This window comes from Amphiprion ocellaris, chromosome 12, assembly GCF_022539595.1.
Source record: "Amphiprion ocellaris isolate individual 3 ecotype Okinawa chromosome 12, ASM2253959v1, whole genome shotgun sequence".
NCBI lineage: Eukaryota > Metazoa > Chordata > Actinopteri > Pomacentridae > Amphiprion > Amphiprion ocellaris.
Genome location: NC_072777.1, coordinates 36,273,445 through 36,287,156, shown reverse-complemented (window position 1 = coordinate 36,287,156; position 13,712 = coordinate 36,273,445). Strand labels below are relative to the sequence as shown.

The 13,712-nt window shown below is 41.2% G+C and overlaps 1 protein-coding gene across 13 annotated transcripts in view; it reads right to left on the bottom strand.

Annotated features, from left to right (window-relative positions):
• LOC111562636 (kinesin-like protein KIF13B) overlaps nucleotides 1–13,712 on the bottom strand; it is a 71,630-nt gene that overhangs the window by 7,722 nt on the left and 50,196 nt on the right. For 4 of the 13 annotated variants that reach the window (XR_008603470.1, XR_008603471.1, XM_055015783.1 and 1 more), the window contains exons 34-41: nucleotides 13,470–13,622; nucleotides 13,082–13,159; nucleotides 11,769–11,825; nucleotides 9,240–9,333; nucleotides 8,843–8,988; nucleotides 6,339–6,413; nucleotides 4,778–4,843; nucleotides 442–1,807 (exon numbers count right to left, since the gene is read on the bottom strand). Coding sequence is in view for 11 of the 13 variants with exons in the window: in XM_055015783.1 (XP_054871758.1) it covers nucleotides 442–1,807; nucleotides 4,778–4,843; nucleotides 6,339–6,413; nucleotides 8,843–8,988; nucleotides 9,240–9,333; nucleotides 11,769–11,825; nucleotides 13,082–13,159; nucleotides 13,470–13,622 (2,035 nt within the window). In the remaining 2 variants the exon portion in view is untranslated. Of the gene's footprint in view, nucleotides 1–441; nucleotides 1,808–4,777; nucleotides 4,844–6,338; nucleotides 6,414–8,842; nucleotides 8,989–9,239; nucleotides 9,334–11,768; nucleotides 11,826–11,911; nucleotides 12,921–13,081; nucleotides 13,160–13,469; nucleotides 13,623–13,712 lie in introns of those variants that run through there. The other 9 variants (XM_055015784.1, XM_055015786.1, XM_055015787.1 and 6 more) reach the window with 9 other exon arrangements.

Genomic DNA, 13,712 nt, shown 5'->3' with positions numbered 1-13,712 from the left:
TAAGTCTCTAACATGGTGCTCCTTTACTAGCAGGACTCCAACAATGTTCTCTGCTGCTGGTCACTATAGTAAGAGGCTCCACCTGGTGGAACAACCAGGTACTACAGCTGATCTACGATACTTCAGGTGTATCATCCAGGAAGGGCTTCAGACTGCGGTCCTCACCAGCTAGGAAGAACCTTAACCTCAGCTTTCCTTTATCTTTACTTTTGTTTATGTGGGTAATTTATATATTTGTGCTTTTTATTGTGTCAGTGCTAAAATGATCATCTGTGTACGTTGCTAATAGACTCACGTGGTTAAATTTAAACCTGTCTACCCCTGTTCTCTAGTAAAAAACAAGTCAGAAATAATAATTATTTACATTGGCTAAAATAAAACATTTCTTCGTGATTTTCAGCTGTGTGGTAAAATGTAAAGTATTAGTAAAAAACTACTGACCTGCTGGGACCTCCAGCTCCACTCCCACCCAGGTACCTTCTGCAAAATCAGTGGGTCCCAAGTATCTCACTGTGCCGCTCTTATTGGCCCCGACCGTCACAAACTCCCCTTCTTTCAACCAATCAGGAAGCACAGCCGAGACTGCAGCATCTCCTTCTTCTGTGTCGGAGATGATCTCCAGACTTTCCATGGGCACTGAGAGGTTGAGTCCTGTCCCGAGGCTGCTGGCCCGACCCAGACTACCCTCCTCCTCACCCAGGATCTGCTGGAAGGACTTCAGGTCTGAAGACATCACCTTCTGGATCTTGAAGGGGTTTGCCACTGAAGAGACGGATTTGGAATCCTGAGCGTCAACTGGAGGACCTGCAACAGCTTTGGCAGGAGCTTCAGAAAGTGCCACCTGCTGGACGTCATCTGTGGCTGAAGATGAGGGCTGGATGGAGGCAACGTTTGGGTCAGAAGCTTCAGAAGCTGATTGTTCCTCAGATGAACCTTGAAGAGCAGCATTTTCAGATGGTTCTGGAGCAGCAGGTAAAGGTTCCAACAGGTCTGAAGGTGGATCTTGAGCAGAGTCAGAAGCTGTCTGGTCTTGTCTTGGCTGCAGTGGGACATTTGGTTCCATCTGACTTTCTCCATCTGCAGACGGTTGAGTTTCATTGTGAGGTAACAGACGACATTCTGTCTCATTGGTAGAAGCCACCTCAAGATCTTCAGACAGAGTCTCTGGTTTAGAGGGGTGTATTTGCAGCAGTTTAGTTTCATTTTCTTCTACCTCCACTGAACCTGGAAGCTCCTCAGAGTTGTCTATTTGTTCTGATTGCTCAGTTGCAGCGTTGTGTTGTTGTTGTTGCGTCTGGTCTGGAGATTCTATTTCTGGAAGTGGATCAGGTTCTTCTACCTCCTTCAGCTGGACTGATGGAGACAGATCTGGTTCTTGTTGGTTCTTCTTGTTCTGGTTGGATGGAGGCTGGTCGGTGGTCTCTGCAGCCATCTGCTCATCCAAGCCCAGCAGTGACTCCTGAGGCTCTGATTGGTCAACATGAAGAGGTTCAGGACCAGTGTTGGACTGTGAGGCGATATAGAGAGGTGAGGACCTCTGTGTCTCTTTACTGTCCTCCTCCTCCTCATCTGGCACTGCCTCAAATCCATCTGCTCTGCTGCTCAATGATGGAGGAAGGTCCCAGCTCAGGGTGTAGACCTCTGACAGCGTGGCAGTGGAGATGCTGGTGGACATGTATCCACTGGAAGCTTCGCTCACCGGGCTGGGCGTCGAGTCTTCTGTTTCTGGGATGATGGGAGGTGGAAGGGGCACAGACTTTGGGATGTTGGGTTCCATTGTAGAAGGAAGGACTTCCTCAGTAGGAATCTGGGAGGAAACCATGGAAACAATGGAGTTAGAGACCTGAAGTCTGATCTGAAATGCCTCCAAAGTTAGAGCTACAACTCCAATGGTCATCCTCTGGGCTAATGAGCTAAAATCTTTATTTCATTTGAACAACTCATTGGTTTTTCATAACAGGTTATTCTGTGATGTTCAGGAGATGAGGACTAATATGTTTCTTTAGAGAAAAATGGTGGAACCTGATGCAAAGCAGAATTTAATCAAAAGACAGAGATCCCTGAGTGACAGGTAGGAACCATCAGAAACCACCAGGAACCATCAGGAACCATTGGGAACCATCAGCTTTAGAGACTGGGAGGTTTAATGGTGCTCCAGAGAAGGACAGACGCTGTTTGTTGTGTAATTCAGGCGAAGTTGAGAATGAGGTTTATTTGATGTTTTACTGTCCTGTAGATGAAAATATCAGGGAGGAACTTTTCAGGAAGATGTCCTCTGTTTATTCTGATTTCTTTTGGTTGGATGACCATGAAAAACTAAAGTTGTGTTCTAGAAGAGGAACCTTTTCATAGCAAAGTTTCTTTACCAGGCCTGGATAGAAGGAGCATGTTTAGTTTGAGGACTGAGCAGCAGAATAACGTGTGGTCTGGATGTGTTGCTGCATTGTTGGTATATTAGTATCTGGTAAACCCATGAGAGTTGGGCACGCTTGTCTGCATGGCACGAAAATAAAGAATTCGCATACCATACTTAAAAAAATCCAGCTTATCTTTTAATGTTTTACTTTGAAGTCAGACGGAGCTACAACTTTGAATTTCCTGTTAAAATGCACCTGCATTAAGTGAACTTTCTCTCAACAGCTTGTTACGATGCCATTAACCTAACGACAGTGCAGGTCAGAGCCATAGACTGTAGATAAAAGATGGACGAATCGACCATGAAGTCCACTTTGATTCTTGGACTGTTTGAAGAGAGTGTGGGTCTTTTAAAATCAGACTAATAAGCGAGTTGTGTATCAGTCTGGAGAACTCAAGAACAAAATAAATAATGATTCACAGACCTGCTCTCAAACACATCCTGCTTTGTCATCTCTGTTACTCTAAAAGGAGCAATAATCTGCAAAATGAACATGATGCTGTATTTAAGAAGCTGAAACCAGTGACTGAGATCGCAAACTGATCAGCTGAGGGAACAAATCAGATGAGAAATCAACTCTTTTTCTCATAGACTTTTATTAAACTGGATTTCTTTTTGCAGCCAGAGGAGTCGCCCCTGTTGGCTGTTAAACAGAATGCAGCTTTAAGGCACTTCTGCATTGATTTCACTTTTCAGATCAGTAGAATACGTTCATCCATTACATGCAATCTGTGCTCATGTATGTATTTAATAAGTTAGCTTGTTCCATGAACCTAAAAATGGTCAGGCTGATATCACCCTGTCCTGTTTCTGTCCACATCTTGTAGACACAAAACTACACCAGCCTTTATCTAGATGCTCATTAGTTCCCTATCTTTTGCCATCGTTGTGCATTTATTAATTTATCTGCTGTCTGATGAGAGCCGTGAGAGTGAAGGAAAACAGTAAAATCACAACTAAAAAACAAAACAACTAAAAGATGCTAAAATGGAAGCAGAGCTGAGTGTTTGGAGATCATTATTTAGGGGTTATTTAGGGGTATGAATGACTTCTACAGGCTCTGTAAAGATAACATAACTGTGCTTTAAGTAAAGTCAGCTCCTGGTTGCTCTGTTTAGAGATGCTGTTCTTCTTATTTATTCCATGACTGTAACAGAAAAGCCATAACCTTCACTGCTTTCAGACTAGCATTTTTTTTATTATTATCCCTTATTAATCCCACGAGGGGAAATTCTGATTTTCGCATCTCTCCCCAATTGGGGGAGTCAGAGCGACGGGTCAGCCATGGTACAGCGCCCCTGGAACTTTTAAAACCTTCCTCCTGGCAGACGAAGCCCTAATGGCTCCACGTTTCAGACGAGCTCTCAGAACAATCCCAGCGGATCTCTCAGGTCACAAGGTGCCGATATTCTCCATATTCAGAGCTTTTTCAGAATGCGGGGAGAGAGTCTAGCATTTATGCACGTGAAGAGTGGGATGGTAGACCTCTGACACCATATTCTTACAAAAGATGTTTTTAATTCAGTAGAGAATTCTCCTTTAGCCATTAACTAGGCTTTAGGTGCTGTAGGTCCACTGACTGCTGCTGCTTGGTAAAGTGCAGAAGACTGATGTTCTGCAGGGAAACCAGGCATTCATCTGGATGTTACTTTGACACGTAGCACCCTAAACACAGCTGCAGACCAACCAGACCCCCAGTGTCGTAAAAGAATGGCAGCAGCTTCCTCCAGCAGGTTAAAAGTATTCAGGAATGGCTCGAGGAACATAACCAAGAGCTCCAAGTGTTGAACCAGCCTCTTTATTCTCTAAATCCCAATCCAATTAAACAGCCATGGGAAATAAGACCAAACCATGGAAGCCCCACTAAAGGGTCCGCTGTCAGACACCACAGGACATCACCAGTGGTCCATCTCAATGGCGCCAAGGGTCACAGCTGTTGTAGAGGCCCATTGTTGGACCTACATACTGTTAGGCAGGTGGTTTGGTTTTTGATTGGCATTTACACCGTGAATCCAAGCATGTGTGTGTACATACATATATGTATTTCTCCCAAAATAAATGTGAAATCTCTTTCTATAAACCAAGATCTAGTATCTCATTCATATTTCAGGACCTAATAAATCACAAAACAAGAAAAATACAATAAAAAAGGCTTATCTGAGACAATAACATCTGTTCTTTATATAGAATAAATGAGGGTAGAACGGTCTCACTGTGGTAGATCCAAACCTATCATAAGACAAGAGTACAGCAGGAATCCAACACGACCAATCAGTGTTGGCTGATTATTTAAGGAGCAGGTAAGAAGAATCCAAAGATGGTTTATGTTCCTCCAGATACCTGTAATGATGGAGAACTTACTGGCTGCTGATGTTTGCTCATGCCCTCTTCAACGCTGGCCGACTGCACCACGATGCGAGGCAAACTCTGTGAAGGAATTAAAAAATGTTAAAGTGATTTCAGATACAACATCTAAAGTATCTCTAAGCTGGTAATCAACACTGACAGGTTTCCAGATGAAATCGTTTCAAACCTGGAGATGAAACATGAATATAAGATTTACAAACATTTTACTGTCTATGAAGAGGTGATCATCCATCCATCCATCCATCCATCATCATCCATCCATCCATCCATCCATCCATCCATCCATCATATCATCCATCCATCCATCCATCCATTATCATCCATCCATCTATCCACCCATCCATCCATTATCCTCCATCCATCCATTATCATCCATCCATCTATCCACCCATCCATCCATTATAATCCATCCATCCATTATCATCCATCCATCTATCCACCCATCAATCCATTATCATCCATCCATCCATCCATCCATCATCATCATTCATCCATCTATCCACCCATCAATCCATTATCATCCATCCATCCATCCATTATCCTCCATCCATCCATCCATTATCATCCATCCATCCATCCATCCACCCATCAATCCATTATCATTCATCATCCATCCATCCATCCATCATCATCCATCCATCCATTATCCTCCATCCATCATTATCATTCATCATCATCCATCCATCCATCCATCCATCCAATATCATCCATCCATCCATCCATCCATCCATTATCATCCATCAATCTATTATCATCCATCCATCCATCCATTATCATCCATCCATCAATCCATCCATCCATCATCAATCATCCATCATCCATCCATCCATCTATTTATCCATCCATCATCCATCCATCCATCCATCCATCATCCATCCATCCATCCATGATTAGCTGCTGTAGGAATTATAAAGTTCATTTTTCAGTGACATGGAAACTATGCAGGGAAAATGAATCCGAGTCTACTGAGTAGACAGATCCTCTAGGATGAACTTCATCCTGTCCTGCTTCTCTGGCAGCTTTAAAACAGTCACTAATTAGTCCAGCTGACTGTCTGTTCCCGTGTTTTATAGCAGCACAGACATGTTTAATTATTGTGTATAATCAGTTTACTATATTAATGTATTAAAAAGGCATCAAATGTTCCATTTATTCCAATAATCAGCAGTCTAGATGTTGACATGAGGTGAAGAAGGTGCAATAAAAATAATTGTCACATGGAGCAGACAGATAATCATGATAAACTGGTAAAACAATCAGGATAATTACACCTTAATTATGATTGCACCCATAATCATTTATCCCTATTCAGTATTCCAGTTACCTCTTTAACAACCCATACGATCCGTCAGCTGATTAAAAATGCACTGATTTGCTTCTTCTCCTCACGTTATTTAGATTTTAAGGACAGAAGAGATATTTATGGGATAAACGGATAAATGAGCAGATCCGATCGAGGGATCCAATCAGGACGAGTGTTTGACTTTCATGCATCTTTGATATTCTGACTGTTGATCAGAGGAAAGCAGTTTGATTCAGTAAGACGACAACCTACATGAGGAACTGGTCTAACGTCAGAGAACAGGTCAAACACATGAATCCTGCTGCCCTCCGGCTCTGGACAGTAGACCTGGAATCAACACAACGAGTCAGAAGAAGACCTGCTGCTTCTCTAAAAGCCTGAATATATGGACAGAAACATGTTGAGGCTGCATCACAGGTCATTATAGGAGGACTGCTGGCTGTTCAGTCCTGAAAGCTGGACACTGAAAGCAAAGTTTACCCTTTAAAACAAAATTTTTTGTTCTTCATTTTTATTAAATCCTATTGACAACCATTGGCTGGTAGAGGTTAGTTGTCTGTCCATAGAGCTCTAATATGATCCAAAACAAAAACTCACACCACAACAGTACTCCTGGTTGAGTCAAGACAGCTACAAAGTGTGGTTTTAGTACATTAGCTGCCTTCAAAAGCATCAACTTCAGCCCAAACCACACTCCTTCTAGCGGCTACATGACTGGATAAAGACACCTGACCAATCTCAAGGTTGGTCAAAGAGGGCCTTAATCTACCATTAGCATGTTAGCAGCTCTGAACGGGTGTAGTTAGGAACAGTGGTGCTCTGAGCTAAATGCTATCGTTGATGCTGAGCAGGTACAGTTCATAGTTAATCCATCCATCCATCTATCCATTCATCATCAGCCCTCCAGCTTCTGTTGGTGTTGACCTTTGCAAACATCTGTGGCAGGTGGGCTGGAAGGAGCTCTAATGAGGGCAATGGCCTCAAACAATGCTCCAACAAGGCCTGACGGGTTTCATTCCCACCCCATTCCCCCTGATTAGCTTCCCCTCCGCAGCCCGACGTCTAATCAGTCAAATGAGACGCTGTAGAGTTGACTCCAGGCCTCCACGGCTCATGATTGGAGATCAGTGGATGAGGAGGTGACAGAGGAGCGGCTCCTCATTAACCCGGTTCTGAAGGCTGCCGGCTCAGTGGGGATGTTTGTAGAGGCGCCGCTGGGATCACAAATATTATGCAGCCGTCAGTCATCAGGAGCCTCCTGCTACGCCTCACAATTCACTCTGAGCTCAACTAACCTGGTTGATTCAACAAACTTAATGCTGTCAGTGGAGTTTCTTCTTAAAACAAAGACTGGAGCGGTTCAGTTTCTAGTTGAAGCATTTAAACAGGAGAGAAGACGATTTGAAAACACAACAGAGTGGATTTGATGCTATTAATTTTCACAGTGAAACTTCTGATGTCCACATTTTCAACATTTTTGGGAAATCTTTGAACATTTTTTGGTGGAAAAAAATAAATATTAAAAATGTTTCTTAAGAACATTCACAAAAAATCAACCAAAATCCAGTGAGTTTTGCTGGATTTTGGTTGATTTTTATGTGAATGTTCTTAAAGAAAATATTAGAAGTTTTACTGATATATATGGAATCACTTTAGATATTTTTAGAATTTTTTTTGAAGATTTTTACTAATTTTTTTGAAAGTATTTCCAAGAATTTTCTTGCCAAATTTGGGGGATTTTTAAAAAAAAGTCAAACTTTTAAGGGAAACTTTTAAGAAAATTCCAATAATTACAAGGTTTTGCACATTTTCAGAAATTTGGGGAATTTTTTGGCTGAATTTTTGGATTTTTTCAGACAAGGAAACAATATTTTTTGGTGCCTGTAAATGAAGATAACAGGAGGGTTAAGTAGCAGCAAATGAAGACAGATGTAACGCTATACCGTCAGTGTCATCGGTCTTAAACGGCATCATGTTCATAAATCATAAAAACTGTCATCATTCTCATCTCTACCAACGTCTAACCTTCTGTTCTGTGTGTGTATCCATCCATCCATCCATCCATTATCTATACACAGCTTAATCCTCACTAGGGTCATGGGGGGCTGGAGTCTATCCCAGCTGACTCAGGTGAAGGCAGGGGACACCCTAGACAGGTCACCAGTCTGTCACAGGGCTACATACAAAGACAAACAATCACTCTCACATTCACACCTACGGGCAATTTAGAATAATCAATTAACCTCAGCATATTTTTGGACTGTGGGAGGAAGCCGGAGTACCCGGAGAAAACCCACACATGCACAGGGAGAACATGCAAACTCCATGCAGAAAGATCCCGGGAAAGCCGGGACGCGAACCAGGGACCTTCTCGCTGCAAGGCGAAAGTGCTAACCACTACGCCACTGTGCAGCCCCGTGTGTGTATCCCATCTAAACAAATTAAATTCTTTGGCCTAAATGAAAATGTTTGGTGAACTTGGTGCGGCTGAAAAGAATTCAGTCTCTAAACCTTAAAACCACAGATCTGAGGTTTTCTTTTTTCCCTTGTTTGTTTACTTGTGAAAAACCGCTCATCCTGAGCACTGAGGCATTTATGTTCTTTATCTATTTATTATTTGTGTTTCCATCTGCATAAGCTCTGTTTCCATGGTAACAGATGAAATGGGACGTTTCGATTCAGGATGCAGCGATGCATGGAAACTTTAAATCCTGATAAGACGGAGCAGAAGACGAGCCTACAGCTGAAGGACTGACCTGCTGACGGACAGACGTCTGATCACCACCATCCTCCCTCCCACCAGGAAGCAGCGACTTCAGCAGCCTGGGGACGGCCTTCACTGGAGGGAGATAAGATGCAGCAAAGCCTGAATGCACTGATGGAGGAATGAAGAAGAAGACATCTGAGGAGCAGAGATGGAGAAAAAACAGAGCAGCAGAGGGAAAACAGAGAATAAACTGATAAGGTTTAGAAACAGGGAGGAAAAGAAGAAAACAAGCGGCGGATTGAGGTTCACAGCTGAAGGACAGATATAGACGGCCGGTGGCTAAAGCTTCAAAAACAGAGCTGATGACAGTAAAGGCAGCAAAAGAGGGAGAGAAGCTCCAAACCAGAGCCAGAATCCATTAAAAGATAGAGGTTTTATCGGTTTACCGGTCTCTGGGTTCAGGTTCTGGGATAAGGAGGTGGGCAGCGTTCGTCTGGACGGAGGAGGAACCACAGAGAGGTCTTGATGGCTCTCCCAGCCCTGCAGGAACAAACATTAATAATGAGTGACCTTTAGCGCCATCTACTGGTGACCTGAGGGAACTACAACAACACAGCAGAGGGCTAGCTTCTCATCATAAGGGTCAATCTATAACTGAAGTCGATGGGATATATCTGCATCCATTTTTATTAAAAGAAAAAGAAAAACAATGTTTTTATGTTCATTGCAATCATGTGACATAAAACTTGTTGAAAATGACTCAAAAATGGTTCAGAATGACTTGAAAATGATCCATAATTACAGAAAATTTGTCCAGAATGACATGAAATTTGTCCTAAATTATACAAAATGACAAGAAATGATCCAAGCTGAAATAAATCTTGTTGAAATTGACAAGAAAATTGTCCAAAATGACTCAAAAATTGCCCAAGTCACTCTATAACTGAAGGACTTCTGAAGTCCATGGGATATATCTGCATCCATTTTTAGTAAAATTAATAAAACTAACGTTTTCTATTTTTCTATGTTCATTACGATCATGTCTTTACAAATTCCATTATTATTTATTATGGAAACAATCACTTATTAATAAAAATGACTGGATATCACTAAAATGTCAACTAAATAACCATCTGAATTTAATACCAACCACCTTCTAATGAGCTAAACAATAATAAAATGAGCTGATTCAGAAATAGTTTGGATTGTGTTCTTTTATTAAGTTGAGATAATCATGACAGATATTTCTTTTTTGGCAGTATATCAGATTTTATATGGAAAATAACAAATTGTATCTGGGTATTTTGTTCTTTTTTTGGTCATTTTCAGTCCGGTTTGTGATCATTTTAAGGTCTTTTTGTGGTCATTTTGTGCATTTTTTTGGTCATTTTGTGCATTTTTGGGGTCATGTCTTTTTGTGGTTGTTTTGTGTGTCTTTGTGCTCATTTTGTTTCTCTATTGGTCATTTTCAGACTGTTTTGTGGGTATTTTAGGTCTTTTTGTGGTCATTTTCTTCATTTTTATGGTCATTTTGCAACTTTTTGTAGTTATTTTGTGTGTCTCTCATCATTTTGTGTCTTTATATGATAATTATGTGTCTCATTGAGTCATTTTGTGTTTTTCTGCGGTCATTTGTGTCATTTCTAACTAACATTTCCTCCTGGGCTTTCTGACTTTTTTAATATAAAGTAGTCAACAGGTTTACTACAATATCTGTAGAAACAACTTTACATTTCAATTTTACTCAGTTGTATATGTAATATTTAGGAGAATCTTTCTCTAAAATGCCATGTGGTGTCTGGTTATAGGCAGTCATGTTGATTTTAGGCCTGAAAACAGCAAAAATGTCAACTATGATACAAAAAGTCCCGCAGTTATATACCGACCCATTTAACCACTACTTTTAACTATTTAACAATTTAAAAAAGGGTTTGAGCTAAATTTTCCAACAATTTATCCACAACTTCTAGGTTATTTACCTCAGACATTCAGGGAACACTTTTATTACTTCCCTCAATCCCAGGTGACTTAATGCATAGATTTACACATTTTTTCTAAAAAATATTTCATTTTATTGATAATTAGTGAAGCTCTTTAGATATCTGTTGGTACCTCTGGTTTATAAATACTCCAGGTTAGGTGTCACAGCTTCACACTGGTTTTAGATTTCATCTTATAGCTTTTAAATTTTGTCCAAGTTCTGTATTTTTTTTGCAGAAGTTGCTTCTGTATGCAGCTGAAGTCTGACATTCCTTTGACTGTTTTTAGAGGCCTGGAAAGCTCAAACTGACCAGTTTTAAAAAATAAAAGCCAGAATCTGAGGAAAAATAGTCATTTGTCTCATTTAACCTTAAGCAGAACAATATTTTATTGCCATTTATCTAATATATGCATTTTCGCATTCTTTTTGCAGAATGTTTTATTACCTTTATTTGACTTGAAATTTAGCACTTTGTTTAATTTCACTTATCATTTCTAATCTTCACATCCATCAGTCTCTAATTACTGTTTGGATTTGCATTGCCTTTTTGTCAATCACCTTAATAATAATAATAATAATAATAATAATAATAATAATAATAATAATAACAACAATAATAATAACAACAACAACAACAATAATAATAATACAGCATTGACTTGTAATAAATATGCTGTACAAACAATTTATTTGGATACTGACTGATCTATTTAAAGGTTCTGATATCCAAATTCATTGTTTTTTGAAATAAAAAATGTAATCTGCTGAAATGTTATTTTTGTTGCTGAGGATTATTATCAAATGCAGCTTCAGAACATCACAAGCATCCATTAACCAGCAGAAATAACCATTTTTATTCGAGTACTTCACTCCCTTAAAGTCATTTTTCCTCTAATTATTAATCAAGTCATGCTAATGATAATGCACGAACAGACAATCCATATGAAAAATCAGAGAGTTGTGAAGTTATTAGTAGATAAAACATGTTTCTCACCTTAAAGTCACTGAGCCTGTGAGTGGAGGAGTAGAGGTCCAGACAGCTGGCTGACAGCTGAGTGGTTAGTTAGTTAACAGGTTAGAGGTTAGTTAGAAATCAGTTACGACAAAGAACAATATACAAAAAACACAAGTCAGGGATACACTCTCCGGCCACTTTATTAGGTACACCTGTGCAACTGCTTGTTAACACAATTAACCAGTCAGCCAATCACACAGCTGCAACTCAATGTATCTATTCATGTAGATGTGGTGAAGACAACTTCCTGAAGTTCAAACCGAGCATCAGCATGGAGAAGAAAGGGGGTTTAAGGACTTTGAACGTGGCACGGTTGTTGGTCTGAGTGTTTCAGAAGCTGCTGATCTACTGGGATTTTCAGCAACAACCATCTCTGAGAACGGACTGAAAAAGAGAAAACATCCAGAGAGCAGCTGGTTGATGTGAAGGTCAGAGGAGAATCAGACTGGTTGGAGATGATAGAAAGGCAACAGGAACTCAAAACACCACTGGTTCCAACCAAGGAATGCAGAAGACCATCTCTGAAGGACAACAACCTAGAAGATGATGTTCTACAGCAGCAGAAGACCACAGCGAGTTCCTGTCAGCTAAGAACAGGAAACTGAGACTACAGTTCACACAGACTCACCAAAACTGGATGATAGAAGATTGGAAAAACATTTCCTGGTCTGATGAGTCTCCATTTCAGCTGCGATGTTCAGATGGCCAGAATTTGGTCTAAACACCATAAAGTATGGATCCATCCTGCCTGGGATCAGCGGTTCAGGCTGTTGCTGGTGTGATGGTGTGAGGGATATCCTCTTAGTACCAACTGATGGTGGTTTAAACTCCACAGCCTACCTGAGTATTGTTGCTGACCATCTCCATCCCACAGTGGACCATCTTCTAATGCTACTTCCAGCAGGACAATGCTCCATTATCCTGCTGGATAAAGTTGAGATCATCTGAAACTGGTTTCTTCAACATGACAATGAGTTCTCTGTACTCCAACTGCCTCCACAGTCATAAAGTCTTCTTCTTCTACTTCTTCTTCTTCTTCTTCTGAAAGTCTCCTTCTTGAAAGTATGACACCAAGAATGAAGGCAGTTCTGAAGGCAGAAGGGGGTCCAACCTTTTACTAGCAAGGCGTACCTAAAAAAGTGGTCAGTGAGTGTATGTTGTTGTTAGAAGTAGTGAAAAAATTCACAGCAGTGATCTAAAGTTAAACCCAAACCTGGAGGACAGCAGCTCCAGTCTGCCTACATGTTTAACGTCTACAGTGGAGATAGATGATCAGCCTGGAGGCTTCTTACCCGCTGGATGTCTGGAGAGCTCAGGCAGCGTCTGGCAGCTTTCCCTCTGACCGCCAGCTGTTCTCTCACAGCCACCTCCTATACAAACACACAGCATCTCTAGTGTGACTCAGGGTCTCCGTTTAATGACTAACTAGCTCTATCTGGTTCTTCTTTTGGCAGAGCGGAGAGGAAACGTGTTCCCTTTCCAGCTCTGGGTGAGTTTCTAAAACCATAACGAAGATTTACTTCTGCTCCTGCCTCAGAGGAACATCAACCAGAAGAGGAGGAATGAGTGACTGCTCAGACATCAGAGCTTCTGGATGAGCTAAATGATGATGAACACCAGGAAGATTCATGATGGATTTAAAGAACGGACTCATAAATCAGCTGTTCATGGACTCCTAACCTGTCTGAGTCTGTCCAGAGTCAGGACGTTCTCCACCGCCAGGACGCTGCGCAGGTATTTTTCTATGGCCGCCTCGCTGTCGGCTGATTGGTCGTCCTCGGCGCTGGCAGCCAGCCGGGCCAACATCTCCCTGTCCTCTGGACCATGGATGTCCTGCAGAAGGTAGAGAAGAACCTTCAGCCATCATCAGGTCTACCAGAATACTAGTGTTTAGCAGCCTTCACCACATGTTCACGTCCATTA